This window comes from Dermacentor andersoni, chromosome 5 (assembly GCF_023375885.2).
Source record: "Dermacentor andersoni chromosome 5, qqDerAnde1_hic_scaffold, whole genome shotgun sequence".
In the NCBI taxonomy this organism is placed as follows: domain Eukaryota; kingdom Metazoa; phylum Arthropoda; class Arachnida; order Ixodida; family Ixodidae; genus Dermacentor; species Dermacentor andersoni.
In genome coordinates this window covers 144,492,758-144,514,579 of record NC_092818.1, presented here as the reverse complement: position 1 = coordinate 144,514,579, position 21,822 = coordinate 144,492,758, and the positions used below count along the sequence as shown (strand labels likewise).

At 47.8% G+C, this 21,822-nt stretch overlaps 3 protein-coding genes across 3 annotated transcripts in view; 1 reads left to right on the top strand and 2 right to left on the bottom strand.

Annotated features, from left to right (window-relative positions):
• Positions 1–176: 176 nt before the first annotated feature.
• LOC126531315 (acetylcholinesterase-like) lies at positions 177–6,637 on the bottom strand. Its single transcript, XM_050178811.3, has 2 exons — positions 5,164–6,637; positions 177–793 (listed from the first exon to the last, which is right to left on the bottom strand). The coding sequence occupies exons 1-2, from the start codon at positions 6,630–6,632 to the stop codon at positions 649–651; spliced, it is 1,614 nt and encodes a 537-aa protein (XP_050034768.2). The 5' UTR covers positions 6,633–6,637; the 3' UTR covers positions 177–648.
• Positions 6,638–13,372: 6,735 nt separating this feature from the next.
• LOC126532119 (acetylcholinesterase-like) lies at positions 13,373–20,964 on the bottom strand. The gene is made up of 3 exons (XM_050179805.2): positions 20,886–20,964; positions 16,144–17,620; positions 13,373–14,747 (listed from the first exon to the last, which is right to left on the bottom strand). The coding sequence occupies exons 1-3, from the start codon at positions 20,962–20,964 to the stop codon at positions 14,603–14,605; spliced, it is 1,701 nt and encodes a 566-aa protein (XP_050035762.1). The 3' UTR covers positions 13,373–14,602.
• Positions 19,151–21,822, top strand: part of Hdc (histidine decarboxylase) — a 39,720-nt gene continuing 37,048 nt past the window's right edge. Inside the window, exon 1 of the mRNA XM_055071104.1 lies at positions 19,151–19,310. The gene's annotated coding sequence lies outside the window, so the exon portion shown is untranslated. The remainder of the gene's footprint in view (positions 19,311–21,822) is intronic.

Below are 21,822 nucleotides of genomic sequence, written 5' to 3'. Positions count from 1 at the left end.
ATGGATTATCGTCAATTTCCTGCTTGTGAACAGTTAAAGCCATCAGGAGCCAGCAAGAAACAAATCTTAGAGATGAAAAATTAGTTAGCCCGACTGGTCATTTATATTCACAATGGAAGGAAGGGGGTGCGGCTTTCGAAAGATGATAGAAAGTAAGATTATAGATTTTTATTCCGAAGCGGTAACAAAAAAGCACGCCGGTTACACAATATGCACGGTCATAGAAACAAATGTGCGCGTTCTGTCAATATCAAATAATATGACAGGAGAAAGAATCGCAACGTGGTTATTACCGTCAGCATAAGCTTAAACACTGTAGGAAAGCGGTGAGCGGTACGCGCAACTGCTGGCTCTTGTGCCATTATAAATCTTGAATCAAAATATTTGAGGACATTGTGTAGCAAACACGTGCCGCGTGTAGAGGATTCTGGCTGTTAAACAGGTCGTTGAAATACTGACTTAGTGACAATTTATTGTTCAGTATTGTCAGTACGTCAATACGCCAACCTCCGTAAAATACCTCAATGTCAGAACGTCAGTAATCGGTAATGACGCAGTATATTCTCGCTATAATATGCAAACGCAGATGATAAGGCACAGGAAATGAACACCGAAGCCGGGGACCTGCAGACGTCCGTTGGTGTTTCTTTAGTTGAAGAGAGCCCGGGCCACCTTGTCACAGTCGTCCTCCAGGTATCTGCTGGCTAGGGTCGGTTCGGGGCCGATGTTGAGATAGACTCCTTCACCCTTCGTGAACTGTGGCCACGTCACATTGCGCAGCGAGACGGGATCCCTGCGGAGCGGAGGTTTCGCCTTCGTTTTAACGCTCACCGCGACACATGCCTTCAATCGGGGCCATCGAAAACAGATCCGAACGCCCCGCGGCCATCCCACCGGCCAGCTTTGTCTCAAAGATAAGAAGGGTTGCGCGCGCGCACGCACCCACACGCATACACACACACCGCGACTTGCCCCTGTTTTCTCCCTTTCCACACGGAGCGTATTTCCGAGCCACAAAAGAGAATAACAGCGTGGAAATGCACTTCGCCTAATTCACAACGCAAGCCGCAACTCGAGGAAAAATAAAGTCAGTGGAACGGGGGAAAACCCCAATTCGAAGTGACGCAAATAATCGATGTTGGCGCAAGAAGGCAGCAGAATCAGCGGCTCGGTGTTTTTCGCAAGACCTATACCACCAGAGCCTGGCAACCTTCTGTGCGATTCGGATGTGTTGTTACGTAATTTCTCTGATATCCACGCGACTGCAGTTTATTGCTCGAGAAAAAAAAATGCTGCAAAGCTCTTTCTGTAACACGGCATACTTAAGACGTCGCCGCAGGTAGTGCGACCCTTGTTATTGATGTGGCTACCTAGAGCGAATGTTTCTTTCATACGATGGCTCCTGCAGCGAGAAGGTGCACAACCAGATGTTACTGCAGTCGGTGACAACCTAATAAATACAGTGGAAAAATACAACGCCTTTCACCTCGAAGAAAACTGGCGCAGATGAGCCAGCCAATAATGCTCGCTCAATTCTTTGACGCCAAGGTGGAGCCGAACCTGTTTCAATATCGTTGCCTTTCGGGAAATACGTTTGGGAGCTCGATGGAGCAGAGTGCAGATTCTCTACGCGTCCTTGGGGCGGAGCTTGTAAGCTTGTAATTATTTTTTAGGTTGTCACCGAGCATTCGTGAAACGGAAATCCACAACGGCTGAGCAGTGTACACGAGACAGATGCTTGTCCACATTGGATGACTTTGCGTCCCCAACACTACGAACACTGTCAGCTAACCATGAATTTCTTGGTAGTGCAAACTTTCATTGGAGGCTTGATGAGTACTTTTCTGCAAGTAAATCTCTTCCGGCCTACGTCACGGCGAGTCGGTCACGTGATTTTCGGGTACATGTGCCATGGGTGGCTGTTTGGTGGGGCAAAAACACGACGCACGCGCATTGGCTCGTGCTGACAGCTTCGTGTATCGCGGGTGTTCTTTATTTTTCCTATGTTTTTGTTGTTTTGTGCGCGTCCGTCGAGCCGGCTCCTCGTGCTGGCGAGTTGTTGTGTGGTTATATGCGTAAATCGCGCGAAGGAACGGCAGCAGCATCGGCCTTTTCAGTTTCCCAAGAGAAGAGGAGTGGCGGCAAACGGGGATGCTGACAATGAGCCGCAAGAAATGACAACCGTCGGGTGCTGACAGAACGTGCGTAGATCACTTCATTAGGCCGGTAAGTGTGGTTCTCTGGTGGCCGTCATTGCACGCATCTACGCTGAGCAGAAGAACCGAGCGGGCCACACCTCCCCTACTGAGACAGACCTCAAATTGCAGCTGGAAAATAGGGTTTGTATTTGAGTTACCGCGCAACAGAATTATGTTTTCTCGTATATTCAAATCACAATTTGACGCTATCATGTCTGTAGGTTGTGTGTAAGTTGTACTTTACGAATTTTCTGACGCATTTTACTTTGAGAAATTCAGTTAGTTCAGTAACGCCTGTGCGCCACGCGGGGGGTTTTCGTGGTTCGGGGTGATTTTGTCGGACGCGGATGGTGGCGCGAACACCAACGCCGGATTTTGTGCGACACGGTATCCTTAACGCTGTCGCGTTAAACAATGCGACAGTTCACATCGTAGTTTGTAACGGAAGCGCTCGTCTGGTGCGCGCCTTATGTTCGCTGCAGTTGCATTCAATCCGTGGTCATGCCGCTTTTTATCAGAGAAATCACATGTAAGCACGTTTTGCTCCTGCGTGCATCGAATTTCGCGAACGGTGTTGTGCGCGTATCGCTACATGGCTATGTAAGTCGCCGAATGGCACGTTCGGCCAACACCTCTCATCGTTTTTCTCGCCGGCCAGGTGTAAATGATCAGGGCACTGCTCGCCGCTGGCGAATAGCTTCTCGACGTATCCGCTGACAGGCAGCGTCTGGTAGCGGACTCACGTACTCTAACAAATCCATCGCTGCAGATGACGTATGATAGCCATGGCGTGAGCGAAATATCTTGCCGAGCAACTCATTGCACACGCCTAGCACTCCGCTCTGCGCACAGCCTGTGACGTCACGATGTTTACGAAAGCAAGATGTCCATCTTCCGTAAAGTCGTTGGATGCATTGTTCTCACTTAGCAGTGACAAGTGCACCAATTTATATACCATTACAGCCTAGTTCGAACTTAGAGGTCGCGATTGACCAAATTGCCAAATTACCTTTGACGTTGGTTGTAAAACTCGAATAGCGCGAAGAAACAAGGAATGACGGGAAGCACACAGGACGGGATCTTTTTTTCAGTTTTGTTGTAAAGACTAGTCTCAACGGTTAGCAAAACTATACGGTACCAGAGTACTGCGGAAAGTGTTGTTACTTTAGCTTTTTCGAGGAAGCAAATGGTATCTATATAAACACTTGGTCTTAGGGATCACTCTACTAGAGATTATCGTCCAAAGCTATGGATAGCGAGAAGTGCAAAAAATATCAGCGTATGCCTCCAGGACCGCATTCAGCAACATTTTCGTCCACAATTGTTCTTTGCCATTCGATGCAGCCATCGCCCATAATATGTCCAGCATGAGCTAGCTTAAGAGCTTTCTGTGTATACGGGCCCCGTTATTTTCGTATGAGCCCTGCTACACTCTAACTAAACATTTTCCACATTACTGCGTCGCATCGCTCTATTCGTTTACAAACATAAAGCTTGCCTACATCTGTCGTAAGTTGCTGGTGATAGGGAGCTTAGGGTACATTGGACCTTGATGCTGTGGATTACGCACGATCGGTTCCAGCTCTCCGAGCTCTCAGTTGCTCTACATTGAGTCTCTTCAATTTGTCGTTCTGGGCCATCAGTTTCGGGCCAATGACGTACCGGCCCAATAAAAGGTCACTCAGTCTTACTTACTAACCAGTATTTTCGTAGGCTGTGACTCACTCCCTATCATGCGCTCTCACAATTGTCGGCACTCACGTTCCTATGGCGCCCTTACATAATCACCAACACTCACTCGCGTTCATATAGTCACTTCCACTGAACCTCGGCAATTCCTAAAGGCCAAACTAGACGTGTACTTGCTGGCGCGCCTCGCGAGGAACGGTGGTTGGAACCTACAAGAGCCGCACCAGCGTGCCCACTCGACTCACTATTTTCGCCTTGGTAGACATCGTTCCGTATTTTCGTGGGGCAGCCATAGCACGTATATTCTAACGCGATAGCGCTGGGCCCCGTGTGGCAAAAAAATCCGGTGTCGGCGTCGGACGCCGTTTCGCGAAAAATCATTCCGAACCACAATCACGCAGGCCCTCCGCGTGGTAAAGAGGCGTTGCTGAACTAATCGAATTCCACAAAGTAAAATGCGTATGACCTTAACACAACCTACAGACATGATAGCCTCTGCCTGTAATTTGAATATACCAGAAAACGTAATTCTGTTACGCGGAAACTCAAACACAAACCCCCTTTCAGCGTTTCTACCATTCATTGAGCGGTGTGACCCGCTCGGTTCCATGCAACACCACCATCCAGATGGCGCTCGCTTCCGCGCATCCTTAAGAAAGCTGCGCTTGCCGGGAAGCGTAACGCGCAGTCAGGAAGCTTTGAATGCTGTCGCGTTCCGCTCTTGAAGGCGAAGCTTCAGTCTCCTCCAAATGTTTTCTCTCGAAAAGATATCCGTGCTCGCGCCGCACTTCAACGCGTATACGATCTGTCCTACACCATCTGCGCACGCTTAAGCCCTCGTACGCGAGATTTCGCGCGCCGCCATGAGTACGCGTAGTTTGGTCTTAAGCCACTACCATTCACTGGCACTCATTCACATACGCACTCACGTCCGCGAACGGTCACTCACGTTCATGCTCACGTCTACTCAAAATCATCGTCACTGACGTTCGTTCGTACTCACGTTAACCGGTACCCTGTTCATACTTAAGCCTACTCATTCACGCTTGATCTCACGCCTCTGAAGTGAGTGTGAAGCGAATATGAGTCAGTATACTCGTGAGCATGTGGACTTATGTTCCGGAATACGCAGGACGTACCGAGACGCTGCGTATACCCGAACATTTGTTGGCTGAATGCAAAGCCTCGTGGAGTCCAGGGCAACCCGGAACGACAAATGGAAGATACTTAAAAAGACGACGTGTGCATGCGGATGCCACGTACGCGTGGGACTCACCCGCTCGCAGCGAAGCGGGCCCACATCCGTAGCATTTCTCTGCTAAGCTCTTTCTCAGCCTCTGTCGCGTTCAGAACCGGCGCGTCGAGAGCATGGCCCAGTGAAATAAAGATGTCGTCGAGATGAGCCGCCCCTTCGAGACGGCTAATCGAGTACGAGGGCTTGTGCTTGAAGACGTACATGAACACCTTGGTGTTCACGCTGGTCATATCAAGGGCGAACTGCTTCATGGGGCAGTTGACCACTATGTCGCCGATGGCGTTCGCGAAGAAGATATACCCGCTGTGGTCCTTGTACTTCTGGTCGTAGTAGTTGACCAAGTCAATGTATCCATGGAAACCCAGACCCGCGGTGACGTTCTGGAGATACTTGATAGCCTCGACTCGGGTGAGTTTCGAGGAGTCGCCCTTGAAGAACATATCGAGAAACAGGCTGGCATAGTATGAGCCCTCGTTAGCCGTCGTGCCTATGATGAGGTCCTTGGAAACGGCGGTGCTTTTCAGGTCGACGCTAGCGTCATCGCGGATGTCCTCGTATTCGTTCGGCATGAACATTATCTTCCAGTTTCTCAGCTTTGCGGCGAAGTCAAGCACAGATTCGGCCGCCACGCTGCGCAGGCAATCGGATAACGTTTTCGGATCCCCCCGACATCCGAGCTTTTCCATCAGCTGCTCTTGCTCGCGTGACTTGGCTTTGCCGTCTTCCTTCCAGTGGCGCATGTAAGGCGACCCGCTCATCATGACTACGCGATCGAAGAGCTCAGAGGCTCCGCTAAAGGAGTTGAGCAGACCGATCATGGCTGCTCCGACCTGGTGACCCATGACCGTGACGCTGTGGACGTCGCCGCCGAAGGCCGCAGCATTTTTTTTTACCCACATCAATGCCTGGTGCACGTCATGCAGGCCCTGATTTCCCTTCAAGCCGATAATGGACGACCGCAGGAAGCCGAACACTCCCAGACGGTAGTTGGGCACCACGACCATGGCGTTCCCGTATGCGGCCAGGTACTTTCCGCTGTAGAAAGGGAACGAGTTGCCGCCGGAGTAGTAGCCGCCTCCGTAGATGAACACGATGATGGGATACCTGGCAATGCTCCTCTCTGACAGCTTTCGCGCCGGCAGATATATGTTGAGGTAAAGGCAGTCCTCGGTGGTGTTCGTGTTGTCCACGGTCATCTTGCCTACTATCAGGGACGGCTGCGGGCAAGAGCTGCGCTGGTTCTTGGCGTTCAGCAGGAATGTCCAGGGCCGTGTCAGGACCGGGAGCCTCCGGAACCGGTTGTGGAGCAGCGCGGGCCGCATGAATGGAACGCCGTAGTACACGTGCAGCCTCCGATCTTCGAAGACTTCGTCGACGCCCTGCAGCGACCCACAGCGCGGTATCGACACGGGGGCGCTGTACTCCTTCTCCATCTTGTACGCGAGGATGGCCGCAACGGCGATCCACACCACCACGAACAGGGACCGCATAGCGAAGATGTCTGCGTAAGTATTCCCAGAGAGGACCCACACAAAGCAACATCAGAAGAGACCGAATTTGGGCTAAGTGTAGTCGCATTGGAACTATAGGACGTACGTTTCGTGTAAGCCTCTAATAAAGGTGGGAAATAAGGGAATCGGCGATAGTTCCTTAATGACAGAAAAAGAAAAGAGAGTTTCTACTAGACATTCGCGTCGTCTACATAAGCTAGTGGCGGAGTTCGTATTCAACGCAACTGCCAAGGGGAGCTTCGAATAATAAAAGGAGTAATATCATATATTAGTCCTCTTAACATCATAAATATTTTTGTTATTAGAACTTCTTGCCTCAAACCTAACTTCGTGAATACATCTGTATGTTATACTTGATGTGTTCGGTGCGTAAGTAGCGTTGTTTCTGTACATGTATGATCTGTTAAAACTTTATCCCATCATTTGACTTTTTGGTACTACATGAAAGCTGCAGTCATGAAGGGAGTACAAGCTACTCCCTTAATGGTATAAACTATATTTTTTCTGTAGAGTTGCGAAAGAGCAATGAACGGATTATGAACATAATCTACAAAGAACAGAGAATGAACAGCAATGAAAATGAGACCGAGCACCCCCCCCCCCCCTCTTGCCTCATAAAGTAATAATAATAAAACCCTGGATACACCGCTGATTCCTATGGCAGTGATTTTGACTTGAACAAGGTCCTCAGCCTCACTTAACAATGACCACGACTCCGATTCAAAATGCAATTATGTAGCGTAACCCGTTCGCGACTAGCAGAATTCCGAAACAGACAATTCAATGAGCGTCACGGGTTTGTGAGACCTTGTGATCACGCGTTTGACCAGTTGCAACTGCCGCGGTGCGCAACTCGGCTAGCTGCAGTTTTCGGCGCTCGTTTGAAAGTGACGCGAAACTGTATCATAATTAACGATGTTGTTACTTATTATTCGTTCCATCAGAGCCTTCACGGTTTCATTCCGCGATTATTAAACGTACATGAACTCATCAAGGTGGAAAAGTCAAAAAGAAAAAAAAAAGTTTGCAGTCAGTGGTCGTTTAAATTTTCAAGAATTCTCGCGCTCGTAAAGAAGCGTCAAATGTATTTACGGTGGGAGGAAGCAGCCTCAACATTTGAGCGACGAGAATGAACCACAAATGCAAGCTGTCCTATATCATCTACACGTATGCCACTAACGTATTATGTACTTGCAAGGCAGCTTTTTCGTATTTCTGCTGCTCACCACCTCTCTGGCAGTCGGCACCTATAGTCGATCGGTGCAACCTAAAAATTACAAAGCAAATCTACCGCCATCCAACTTGTATGAATGCGCCAACCAATTATGTTGGGTTCGCCTGTTGTCATGACGTGATAGCGTAGAAGAAACCATGGCAAATTCAATATGGCGTCGTTTGCGACGACCAGTCACTGAGATCCGCCGAGAGCCTTGTGATTTTCGTGTCTGCCAAACCAAGGGACTTCGTAAAGTTGCCCGAACGTACTTCAGTTTCAGTCTGAAGTCGTCTTTCGACGAAGTGTCGCTTTTGATTGTGCCGCCTTGAAAGTACACCCGTGCGTCGACTCGGAGTGTTGTCGCCCACCGTCGTTTCGCCAGTGGCAAGTTTCGGGGGAAGAGGTGTTACAGTATTTGAGGAGGAGAGGTGTTACAATATACGCCTCTGAAAACTAGCGCCACTAAAAGCTAGTGTTGTTAATTCCCCGAATAATAGAGCACGTGCCAGATCACCGGCAGTGGTTGCACGAGCTTCGAACGAACATGGTGTGTGCCTCTTCGGGGGTGCAACGTAACAGTACCGCTTCCTCTTGAAGGGGGTAAAAGTCGGGTAGATCCTCATCCGGGGCCTGTCGTGGCGAGTCAATGTGCTCCGCTCTCAGAATTTCCTAACAAGCACTTAACTGAACCTAGTGGCTCTAATTCGCGTGGGCAACCCTCACCACTTCCAGCCTTGACCCGGGAAATTTTAAACGAGTCCAGCGGCCTAAGCGCTACTTTTCTTTCCTGCGGTGCATGCAAGCACTGGAACTCGCAACCGCGTCCCTACCCTACTACTGCGTTTCGTCGCCGGTGAGAGAACGCCTAGCGTAGACTCTCACGGAACATTCCGATTCCGCTTTAATATGTACTAGACAACGCTAAAAAGCCTCGGCTTTCGTACTATCGCCTCTATCGCGACGTCCAGCATTATTGGGGTTTATTTACACGCGAGAGCGTCAACGGCAGATTTTCCAGGGGCACGGGAGATCGACAAGCGCGATGCTGAAGCTACTCACAGAACTCGGGACTGTCTTCGACGAGTTTTTCATCGTCCCCGTTTCTCCTTTCTTGGAGCCCCATACCTGAAGGCATCCTTCTCGATACAGTGCTTGCCGTACGTCTTCTCAGCTCGCAACAAGAACGCGAGGGCGCAGATCGTTCTTGGATGACGATGATGATGATCATCATGATGATTTATGGCTCATAACAAGGAATCTTGTGCTCATCTATGGCTCACACCGACGGTGGGGGATTATTCAATAAGTTAGCGGTACATTTCAAATAAAAGAATGTAGAAATGAATAAATAAAATCAAATAAAAGAGATAAAGAAGAGACAGGAGAAATTATGCGGGAATTGTCTTGAAGAGGAAAGAAATAAAATTGGGAATTTCCATGAGAATAACCAAGTGAGCAGGAGAAGGATGATATCAAATTATCGAAGCAGTTTCTTTCTTGGAACTTTGTTGAAATTGTTAATTCCCTTATTTTTTATCCGCTTAATTTAACCATCCTATTCATGGGCAATCCCCCTCTGTGGGTATGTGCCACCACCACTCAGATCAACAACGACAACAACAACCACGACGACGACGACGACAACAACAACCTTGTGTTGCAAATGCAATTGCACATTGCAAGGAACACATCCTTGTGGCGGAAGTCCAGTTCCAAGACCCCGGTAGAAAGGATGGCTGCGGAAGTCAGTAAAAGTGTGTCGAGAAGTATATTTATTTGTAGCGAGAATCGATGACAACAAAAAGGAATGGTCAACTGTGCCAAATGCATTACAAAAATGGCAGAGAAGGAACTGTGTTCGACCAGCCCTGTGAAAATAAAGATTTAACTGCATACTGCGGCATAGCAATCTTCTGGGTTCAACTTGAAAACCTTGTTGTTCCACAATAAATATGGGTACCTTGGTTCTGCCAACTACAACTGTTACGGAATAACCTAATGCAGAGTATAAAGGTTACGGAGTATAACGCGGAAACACTTAATCTATTAATTAATATAAAGGATGTTGCTTCATCATGCAGGGTATCCTGGCTAATGTTCACTTGTTAAAGAAACTGGACAATATACAGTATGAGAGCTACGGTATTCAGTCATCAGTCCTCTTCTAAGGCCATGATCATATTTGTGCACTAATTGCCAGACGAGTTAAAGAAGAATATTTAAACACGTTTTCAATTTTTAGATTTGTAGACTTGGAGCATGACTTCCCATGGAAAAACTACTAATGCGTCCCAAATCTTCTCTTTCTGACATCTTCAGTACGCTATGTCCGGCGTTATTTTTTCGCGCTTTAATCGTATACAGCGCGCGAATTACTGCCGCGTGATTATTAACTGCCACGCGATGATCTGCCTTGGCGCTGCGACGCCGGCGGTCTCAAATTTGATTTGAAAGAACTAACTCCACTCATTGCCTTTCTTTGCACCATCAGGATAGGCTGCGATCATCCCGCGCAACTTGCACCTCGCTATGAGTGTAAGCCGACAATAACACCGACAATTTGCCAGTTCCAGGCGCTCGCCGATTCAGTCAATCAGTGTGGTTAGTTCCCGCTCCGGCCGACGCCCTGCTCTTGTACGAATTGTGCTACTGGATAGGATAGGATAGGAATAAACGTTATTCGTCCAACGGTTATTGATGTTGGTGCTCTACTGCTCTACTACTACTTAATGCCATCTGGATTACTTCTCCCCAACTACCCTTCAATGGGAAGTATTCTTCCCCGAGGGCAGCCGCTTTCTGGCGAGCGAATGAACGGGCGGGCGGGCAGGGTATCTCCCCGTTTAAGCGGGCCAGTCCGGTGATAGAGCCGTCTAAAAGCATGTGTCGCTGGACATGTGCACTGGGTGTGTATCACTGGGTATGTGAACCCCGTGTTTTAATTTGCTTTCGTTCTTATATCTTGTCAATACAAACATTCTGTCTTATTTACTATAACTATAAACACTACAGCATAGGTATAGTCTCTACATGACTGTTCGCTACACAACTGTTACATTATTCGTGCAACCGTTCTCTACAAATCGTGAATGCTTCGCATTGCGTAGGCGTCAACTAGTGTTGAGTCTGCCAATCTTTTGTTTCATTGTTATTTAGTGAGAAGCGAAATTAAGACAGCGTGGACAGCTGATTCGAGAAAGGCCTTTGGGATGCATGTTGCAAAGTTGAAGATTTACTTTAAAACACTTGGGCGCGGGCAATAAATGGGCGAGGCAAATTTCAGCTGAATCGCTGAGCTAATCGCATGTTAGGTACTCTTTATTACGCCAGTGCCAACTTCTCTGCGACGTAGTGTCCCACTGGGTGTCCAGTGAGGAACCCAAAGCGTTTTAAAGCGATTAACATTCTTAGAATACTTCACGGACTTTCCGTTATCCGTGCCGGTATCCAACTGTTTTCCTTTCACGCCAACTGGGGAGTGAGCTAGTGGGTACGTGCCAGTTGGTAAGTGCCGCTCATCAATGACAAACAATACTTTAACATTTCTTTGACGGGTGTGAGTGAGGAATCTGGCAATAAGGTGTGTGTGTCACTACACTGACAATCTCATTAACGTAAGCATTCGTCGTGAGATGTGTTCTGCTGGAATTATTTTTTACACAGTCACCAGATTGCGCGTGTAGGTAGTGTGCTTCTACGACATTGTAAAAATGGGATGTGTAAGCCTAATAAGCAGTACACGATCGAAACAGAACGTACCATTTGTATGCGGTGCTCGCGTGGGTCTCCTATATAGTATTGCACTCACCACAATGAACGCAATGTGGTCGTTATGAAAACAGGCAAGGGAATGCGTATAGATGTGCTATATTGTTTAGGACATTCTCCAACATCATTTAAATCGAACATATAGACACCATGCCACTCAAATATAGGCGTTTAGCTTTACTAGCGGTCCGCCGTATGACATCACGTTCAAGCTTTATTTCGTCGATACAGTCTGTGTAGATATCGAATGTGCGATCCACATGCCAAACGCCCGAGACCTAATAAATATTTGTATGCGGAAACCACATTATGAGTGGAGTATATATGCTGCGCAGAAACTTCCTTTGGGCAGGATGTACTTGTTGGACACATTCGTGTGTTTCCCCGAATTTTGAGTGAGTGTGTGGCGATACTATCTCTGTAGTATGACACTCTCACTTCTTTCGTTTTTCTAGTACTAAAAAAAAAAAAAGATTGACAGTCACTTTAGCATACGCCAAAGAGGGTGAAGGCGAAAGCCTGCGCTCTCAAGAGGCATCCATTAAATTACTTCACGTTCTCATTCGAATGCGTTGCTACTTCTTATTACTTGTTTCTCGCAATAAAGGTCGTGAGTTCGACTCCCACCGAAGGTCAAGGGTTCGAGTACCTTAGTTAGCTTTACATAAAGAAATGTGCCTTTTTTTTTTTTTTGCCGTGATTGGCGGCATCGATGTGGCAGCGATGTGGAAGAAGACGACGAACGCGCGAGCAGTGGCACGAGCGCACCGATTTTGTGTACCTCAGAACACGACCTTAAAAAAAAAATAAGAAGTTGTGGTGCGGTGGATGGCATGCTCATCTGCTACTTAAGGTTCGCTGTTTTGTATTCGCTCTGCTATGTGAACACACTTTTTGTGACTTGCTTAAACAACTGAATTGCCTGTCTTATTTTCACTGCTCATTCAGTGCTAGATGTCAACGCTTTAATAGAGTACGGTCTGCATATCTTTACCTAATCTTTATATACGTAATGTGCCCAAAGTCCACGTTAACTAGTGGCCCCTGTTGACGGCCAAGTGGCCCCTGCTGCTGAATTTAAGCCGTAAGAACTTCACCCCTTGCTGTGGGCTACATGATGACAACTGCCTTGCCTGGGAACGCTACCTCAAAGTAAACCATCGAAAATACAGCGCCAGCAACGAGAAACTCTAGCCAAAAAAATAAAAGAAAATGAAAAGCTACGTAAATCCTTGTGGTTCGCATCGCGAGCATATATTTCGACTGTGCTCATTATATCCATTGGGGGTCCTTTGGAACGGCATACTTGTGTCCTGCTAAGCTGCGTGTCTGTTTTCCGTGTTGTGCTTTCAAGCAAGCGCGTTCTCAAAGTTATCCTCCGATACTTCGAAAGGCGCTGGTGTATCCTATACCCCACGCTATCCGTTAAGTTCTTTGTCGTTTACCTCTGAAGACTTGCTTACATGCGCGCTTTCTTTTTGTTGAAGTTTCCTGCCATGAGATGCTGCTTTTCAAACGGGTGCCAACATGGTAATCCTGCAAGTAGTTTTCTAAAGCGACGTTTTCTTTGCGAACCCTCCCGAAATTTTCCTGACCATGGCTGCTAGATGGAAGGGAGCTACAGTTTCTGTCTTGCCGAATACCTGGCACGCAAAACAGTACTACTTTCTTTACTACCCTTATAAGTGTCCAGGTTCTCTACGGAATTTTTCAGTGGTAAAACAAATGACACCTAAATATCCTCACTGCAACAAATACACTTCATCAACAGCCAAATCGCTTAAATTAAGCAAAGCTTCCTGTCCTTTCTACGCCTACTTTCTGTAACCACTTGGCCACAATCTTATCATGTCGTGCCAACGCAAACTTGCTCTTTGAAATGATCGCCGCGTGTTGATGATGATGATTTTCCTGCTGTGGCACATACCCGCAATGAGGGATTGGCAAAGAAGTGAGTGCTACATTCAAAATGAAGAAGTGAATAACTACAAGGAAATATATATGAGTTGTCACATTCCTTAGCAATGCGTCAGAGCACACGCGCGCTTGCCAACTTCTAATACGCCAAGGACGCAGAAATTAAATGGGCAAACTTCTTGCATTTCATTAAAGGCTACATGAAAGCTTCGCTTCACATAGATGACAAAATGCGCTTTGGACCTCCCCAATTTTCTCCATTTGAGCAAATTCTCGCAGTCAAAAAAATCGTGCTTGTTAAAGATAGCGGAACACAAACGCTTCCATCTGAAAACTTTTCGATATGCGTCTCTAGGTTGCGGCGTTTTTCCCTCGTCTGGCACTAACCCCGTATTCACTAGCGATCCTAACCTGGGAATTCTTCGTCGAATCCACCGAGTTGAGCACAGCGCCGTTACTCTGTCGTACCAGTTAAAACCTCCAGCAACCAGCAAGAAACATAACTCGAAATAACGAATTAACCCGTACAATTAGTCACTTATACTCATTAGTAAACGCAGTGTTGCTTCGGAATAGGTTAGTCAGCAAGATTAAGTATTTATATCAAAACGGCAAGATATAGACACTGATTACAGAATATGCTACCATAGAAAAACGCACGTTCTAATAAACGATAGCAGTAGCCGAAAAAAAAAAAAAAACTCGCAATGTGATCATTACCATGAGCAAATTGTTAAACATAGTCGGACAGGGTTGAGCGGTATACGCAATCACAGGTTTTGGACTCTATATAAACTTTGCATAACCTCATTGGAGGACATTGTCCAGCGAACACGTAACGCGTGCTGAGGATTCTGGATCTGAGGAACAGGTCATTGATGTAGCGACCTACTGACAATGCGTGAGTGTTGCAAGTACCTTATTACGTCCATGTCAGTACGTTGCACCTACAATAAATCAGTAGTAAGTATGCTGACACAGCACAGGCTACTGGCACTCTAATAGTAGGAGACAGCAGGAGGAGGGTGCTGACATCAGCGGACGTTTATTAGTTGAAGAGAGCGCGAGCCACCTTGTCGCACTCGCCCTCCAGGTACCTGCTGGCCAACGTCGGTTCGGGGCCGATGTTGAGATAGACTCCTTCGCCCTTCGTGAACTGCGGCCACGTCACGTTGCGCAGCGAGACGGGATCCCTGCGGAGCGGTGGTTTCGCCTTCGTTTCAAAATCACTGGAACGGCGTTTTTCGCAAATATTACACCACCAGAGCTGGGTAACCTTTGCTGCCATTCGACCGTCTTGTTACATAGTGTTGCATGGTGTCATCTAATACCCACGTGACAGCCTGTAAATGTTGGCATAAATGATGCGCAGCACTCTGTGCAACTGGAAATGTCTTGCAGACTCGTGCAAGGGCCGCACCCTTGTAAGGGTCACGCCCCAACTTGGCAGCCCGAAATTTGGAGAAAAAGAAATCCAATGGAGAAGGAATCGCGTTCGGTGCCCCAACGCCGCGCGCGCTCATCGACAAATTTTCGCGGGCTATTAGATGTCGAGAGCTGCGCGTTGACCTCTGATGCACTGGTACATGCGGAGTGTGCACAATTTTAACCAAAAGGTTCGGTCCCGTGTAAGAACCTCACCTCGTAAAAATTTAGAAAAAAGTGTGGCCCTTACACGAGCCAATAAAGTATTTAGAACGACAGAGCAGGCAGTGACCCTTGTTAACGATGTGGCTACCCAGAGCGAATCTTTCTTTCATACGATGACTTCTGCACAGAGAATATGCTCAACCCGAAGACAGTGCAGTCGGTGACAACCTAAGAATACAGTGGAAAATACACCGCCTTTCACATCGAAGGGAATCTGTAGAGTGAGCCAGCCAATTACGTTAGCGCGATTCAATGACGTCTCGGTAGACATGAAGGGGTTTCAGTATCGGTGGCTCTCAGGAAGAACGTCTCGGAGCTCGAAGAGTTCGATATAACAGAGTGCATCTGCTGCACGCGTGTTTGGGGGCGGAGCTTGTGCAGCATTCTTAGATTATGCCCGAGTGTTCGTGAAATGAAAATCCATCAGGGCTGAGCGGTGTAGACGAGAGACGTGCTCGCCCGCAGTGAGTGATGATGCGGCCACGACAATACGGACCCAAATAATGGATTATGATTAACTTTAGCAGTGCAAGCTCTTGCGACAGCCATGATGACCACCTCGGGGTAAATTTTTTCATAAAGTGTTTGAAGGCATTGCTTTCACTTAGCAGTGATAAATGCATAAATTTCCATCCCATTAATAATTCGCTGGAACATAATGGCCGCAGTTCATCAAATCGCAAAATCACGTCAGTTATTGCATACTTGAGGAACGCAACAAAACAACGTAAAGCACACAGGATAACGCGATTCTTTTAGCTCTTCTGTCATAATGGCTAGATACCATAACGATTACACCACGAGACGCTGCGTATACACGAACACTTGTTGGCTAAAAGCAGCGCCTCGATAGGGGAGTCCTGGGCAGTCTATACAACGACAAATCGAACATATTTATAGAGAGGGTGAGTGCAGAGGTCGCATACGCGTGAGACTCACCCATTCTCAGCGAAGCGGGCCCACATCCGGAGCATTTCCCTACTGAGCTCCTTCTCAACCTCGCTCACGTTCAGGGCCGGCGCATCGAGAGCTTGGCCAAACGAAATAAAGATGTCGTCGAGATGAGCCGCTCCTTCGAGACGGCTAGTCGAGTACGAGGGCTTGTGCTTGAAGACGTACATGAACACCTTTGTGTTCACACTGGTCATGTCCTGGGCGAACTGCTTCATAGGGCAGTTGACCACTATGTCGCCAATGGCATTCGCGAAGAAGATATCCGCGCTGTGGTCCTTGTACTTCTGGTCGTAGTAGTAGACCAAGTCGTTGTATCCGTGTAAGCCCAGACTCGCGGTGACGTTCTCGAGATACCTGATAGCCTCGATTCGGGTGAGCTTGGAGGCGTCGTACTTGGAGAACATTTCAAGAAACAGGTTGGCGTAGTAGGAGCCCTCGTTCACCGTCGTGCCGATGATGAGGTCCTTAGAAACGGCGGTGCTTTTCAGGTCGACGCTGGCGTCGTCGCGGATGTCCTCGTACTCGCTGGGCAAGAACATCGTCTTCCAGTTTTTCAGCTTGGTGGCGAAGTCGAGCACAGATTTGGCCGTCTTGCCACGCAGGCAGTCGAGGAGAGCCTTTGGGTCTACCCGGCAGCCCAGCTTTTGCATGAGCTGGTCTTGCTCGCGTGCCTTGGCCTTGCCGTCTTCCTTCCAGTGGCGCATATAAGGCGACCCGCTCATCATGACGACGCGGTGAAAAAGCTCAGAGGCTCCGCTAAAGGAGTTGAGCAGACCGATCATAGCAGCTCCAACCTGGTGGCCCATGACCGTGACGCTGTGGACCTCGCCGCCGAAGGCCGCAGCATTGCTTTTCACCCACAGCAATGCCGCGTACACGTCATGCAGGCCTTGGTTTCCTTTCAAGCCGAGAATGGACGACCGCAGGAAGCCGAACACTCCCAGCCTATAGTTAGGCACCACGACCATGGCGTTCCCGTGCGCGGCCAGGTACTTGCCGCTGTAGAAAGGGAACGAGTTGCCGCCGGAGTAGTAGCTGCCTCCGTAGATGAACACGATGATAGGATACTTGGGCATGCTTTCGGACAGCTTTCGCGCTGGCAAATATATGTTGAGGTACAGGCAATCCTCGGTGGTGTTCGTGTTGTACAGGGTCATCTTGCCGACGTTGATGGACGGCTGCGGGCAAGAGCTGCGCTGGTTCCTTGCGTCTAGCAGGAACGGCCAGGGTCGCTCCAGGATCGGGAGCCTCTCGAATCGGTTGTGGAGCAGCGCCGGCCGCATGAATGGAACGCCGTAGTAAACGTGCAGCCTCCGCTCTTCGAAAATCTCGTCGACACCTTGCAGCGGCCCACAGTGCGGGTATGACACGGGGGCGCTGTGATCTTTCTCCGTTGTGAACGTGACGACGGCCGTGGTGGCGATCCACACCACCGCGAACAGAGTTCGGATAGCGAGGATGGCTGCGTAGAGAGAGAGAGAGAGAGAGAGGAAAGGGGAAAGGCAGGGAGGTTAACCAGAGAAAGAGATCCGGTTGGCTACCCTACGCTGGGGAGAGAGGGGAGGGGGAGGTAAAGTGGTAACAAAGTAGAGATAAGGAAAGGAGGGAGCATAGACACACAATCACAATCGGTCACTGTCACCGAATACTGTCATCGCACAGCACAGTGACACTTGAAGCACTGTCAACATCTGTTCAGGCTACAGCCGCCTGTCCAATTCTGTCGCCCTCAAAAACCGCAACAGTGCACTCGTCGCCCTCTGCTGCGAAGGCTTATGATGGCGGTATTTTAAAATAAGTTCCTCTGTGAGAGGTCTTTGGTCGAAGCGCGCTATCGCGGTTGCGAGTGATTGTCTCTGTAAATTATATCGAGGACAGTCACAAAGAAGGTGTTGAAAAGTCTCTTCGTCACCGCAGTCCTCACACGAGGCGTCGTCGGCCCATCCAATTCGGTAAGCGAAAGACTTGGTGAAAGCCACCCCTAGCCATAGTCGACAAAGCAGGGTAGCTTCGCGACGGCAGAGTCCAGGTGGAATACAAAGGCGTAGAGAGGAGTCAAGATTGTGGAGTCGGTAGTCGTGAAAATGGCTGCGTAAGTGAACGTAAAGAGGAGTAGCGCAAAATCAACATCAGAAAATGCCTACTTTTATTCAGTTGCATTCACACTGCAAATGGGGATGCACGTTTTTTGTAAGCCTCGAGTAAGGATAGGCATAATTAATCGAATTCGCGAAAGTTCATACTGGACAATGCAAAAAGTAATTCCACCGGACCTTCACGTCGTCTACATAAGTTGTTGATAGAATTCGTATGTGACACAACGACCAAGAGAAGCTTCGCATACTAAGATATTGCTCATAAGATGCCATCAGACCGCACCCAAAAGACGTGCATCATCTTTAGAGCTACAGCCATATAAACATCAGACTGCCTCGCGTTGCTCATCTTTGCGGCTTTACTATTAATCGCCCTACGTTCGCTGCGAGAGGAAGGCATCAGAACACCAGGACGTGTGCGCCAATAGAGTGCTACCGATTTTCTTTTTCTTCGAGCAATTTATTGAGTCCCCCGTTTTCTTGCTCCCGAAGTGCCGCTTCCGGATGAAACTACAAGTGTCTGAAAATGGCTGAGTGTGGCTGTGAGGAAGCAAACCCCGTCCTGACGTGTCCCGGGCTATTTTATTCTTGGAGGATAGCTTGAAGTGATCCGGTAGCCTTTTTGTTCAACTATTCTTAAATACTATCAAGAAGTCATTTAGATTGGCGCGAAGCATGTCTTAAAGTGGCGTCGGTTATAGCTCGCGTGACGGACAATTGGATTGGAAACAATTAGATTGTACACTGCTAGTAAATTATTCCAAGCCCACGATTGCTGAAGCGGGTTATGAAAAGCTTTGTTCTGAGAACGAACTACCACCTGCTTAGCGCCATTGCCGATAACAAAAGGCATAATCTAGGCGGCGCAATAGTAGTTCATGCATTCACATTCTCGTTGCATTGTGGGATTGTGTGGTACGTTCAAGAGCTCATAGTTCAATCAGCTCCAGACCTACCGTCACTACAGTATTCTCATCGGTACATCGAGGTGCAAAGGGTACCAAGGATTGGTCTCCGACTAAAGTGTCTTCAGCTCATTGCGCCCTATCAAGAGAAGTGAGTTGCGTCGCAAAAGTACACCGTACTTCGTGGTACATACTCAGAGGATAGAGCACGTGCTAAATATGGTTAAACGTGAAATACTCCTGCGGACCGTACTGTACACGGGGCATGAAGATAGCTGCTTTGTGTAATAAGTTTGTTGTTGAAACCTGAACAGGCCTATAGTGAAACGTGCTGAGAACATGCTGAGCACTTTCTTAACATTACGCGCACTTACTAAAACCAACCCCGAACTTGTTAAATTTCACGTAGTGAGGAAATTGCACGGCAAGAGATCTGTGGATAGACCTGCGATCCACACCGGAAGTAGTTTAGCCAAAAGCTCGTCCATTGTACAATATGCACTGCGTGAGTCAGAGCTATTGCGTGCGAATGAGAGCAATTCGTGAGAGCATTCGCGCGCCCCACAGACTCTGAGGGCGGCAGAGCTCGTGCATGTTTTTCGGAGGCCACAACGGCAAATATGTCTTCTGTCTTGTATACGAAAAAAAAAGGAACGTTCACGTAGGCTTACAGCCATTTGCAGAAATTGACAGCTCTCACAGTCATCCGCTGAATCTGATCGTGGGACACTACTATAGGATGGGATGCGCAAATTTTTTTTTCTGGACGAATGGAAAGAGATACAATCGGCAAAATAACAAGAAGGTAAATTTTTAAGGATTATCGCGCTTGTCAAGAGCGAACAAGGAGTGGTTATGCACGTACTAGCTGTAGCAAGTTTCAACGGGCGCAACAATAGCGCGAGAACGCGACTACTACGGTTTATCGATATTAAAAACTATTATTCCCTGGCAGGTCGCTGGGGCGATGGATTTCTGACCATTATGAGCGAGATTCGAACTGGGCAGATCAAACACACAGCTGATGAGCGCAATCCTTAGGCGACGTCCGCATAATGCCTTCGAGATGACGAACATTAGAAACTACGAGACAAGAGATGTGACCAGACGAAAGACATGTGCAGTGTTGTCCCAAACAGTGTGCTGCCATATGATTTTCTACTTCTATTTTTTATTTGTCGTGCTTAATTTCCTGTTCTGGTATAGCATCCTGCTTTTTTTTTTTGCATTCGTGGCTGGTCTCTCCATATTTGTTAAGTACCCTGTTACTAGTTCTCTACTGGACGATATTTTGTACATTGTAGTTGTCATTGTACTATAAATTGCGCAGTTTTGATCATCTCAATCAGTGCCACTCTTAAGGCCTCTAAGAATTCCTAAATAAACGAATACGAACAGCAGGGCAAATACAACTGCCCCGTTCACGTACGTCGTCTTCAGATTTCCTGTTCGTAACAACTTGCATATCCTGTTCGTATCTCTTTCGTTCCGTTGCCTGCGCGTTTCGCGATGTCCAACGAAAAACTAACAAGCCCGGCGTACAACTCTCCCGGACACATTGCCTCTCCACTTCAACATGCGCTAAACAGTACTGGTGGATAGCCTGGGCGTTCGAACTGTCGCGACGCCCGGCTTTATTAGGACAACTGTCGCGCGAGAGCGTAACACTTCGGAGCTCCCAGAGGCGTGGGGAGATGATTGTAAAGCGACGCTGAGGCTAACTCACAGAACTCGGGACTCTCATCGACTGGCCTTTCGTCGTCCACCGTCCTCCTGTCCTGGGACGGCCGCGCACCGGAAGGCATCGTTCTCGATACAGCGCCGGTCGTGCGTCTTCTCAAGCCTGTAACGCGAGCGTCGAACGTGAGCGCGCGGATCGTTCTTGTTCTCGTTCTCAGATGAATGCTTGCGGTGATGGTGATAGCGGATTGGTTTTGTTTCGTTTGGTTTGAGGCCTATGGATGTGGAGCAACCCACTACGGGGAATCGGCCATGAATAGGGCGGCAGTATATAGGTAAGAAGGGAAGAAGGAAAGAATACTAAAATATGATTCTGTAATTTAAGAATGAGATATTAGATAAATGCTAATCGTTAATCTCTATTTTCGTGCTACATTATTTTCAAATTTGAGGTTAATATCTTTGTTTTCATGTCGAGGGACGTAAAACAATAAAATCAATATGTCAGTCTCCGTGTTTCCTGTACAAAATTGAATATGGCATCACATACGGATGGGCCTATCATCATTTTTATTCATCATCTTTATCAACTATATTCAGAAGAAAAGGTCATATGCAGAGATAGATAAAGAGATATAAATTAGATGCGAAATGTGATAAATATTCACTTTGCTACCCTGCACTGGGGAAATGGTAAGGGGAGGTATATACACAGCCAGATTTCTGAGGAAGGCAGCCCTAGAATTCTTACGCATTAAAAAAGAAACACCGTAGGGGAACAGACAAAATACGACAGCACAAAGCGGGCACTGGTCACACGGCAACCTATACTGAAAAACATGGCGCATGCATGCGCATCAAGCTGCTCGTCAAACACGTGTAGCACACAACCATGTGACATAGATACCGCCGGCAGAAATTTTTTCACTACGACAATATCGTATTTTCTTTGCTAGTTCAATGTCCCACGAAACATGTCATTA

Excerpts from the sequence above, each read along its gene's own strand:
- LOC126531315 (XM_050178811.3), bottom strand. The coding sequence starts at position 6,632 with ATGCGGTCCCTGTTCGTGGTGGTGTGGATCGCCGTTGCGGCCATCCTC. Across the intron at positions 794-5,163 it reads GCCCGCTTCGCTGCGAGCGG|GGATCCCGTCTCGCTGCGCA; the intron begins GTGAGTCCCACG and ends TCCGCTCCGCAG.
- LOC126532119 (XM_050179805.2), bottom strand. The coding sequence starts at position 20,964 with ATGCCTTCCGGTGCGCGGCCGTCCCAGGACAGGAGGACGGTGGACGAC. Across the intron at positions 17,621-20,885 it reads CGATGAGAGTCCCGAGTTCT|CCATCCTCGCTATCCGAACT; the intron begins GTGAGTTAGCCT and ends CTCTCTACGCAG. Across the intron at positions 14,748-16,143 it reads GCCCGCTTCGCTGAGAATGG|GGATCCCGTCTCGCTGCGCA; the intron begins GTGAGTCTCACG and ends ACCGCTCCGCAG.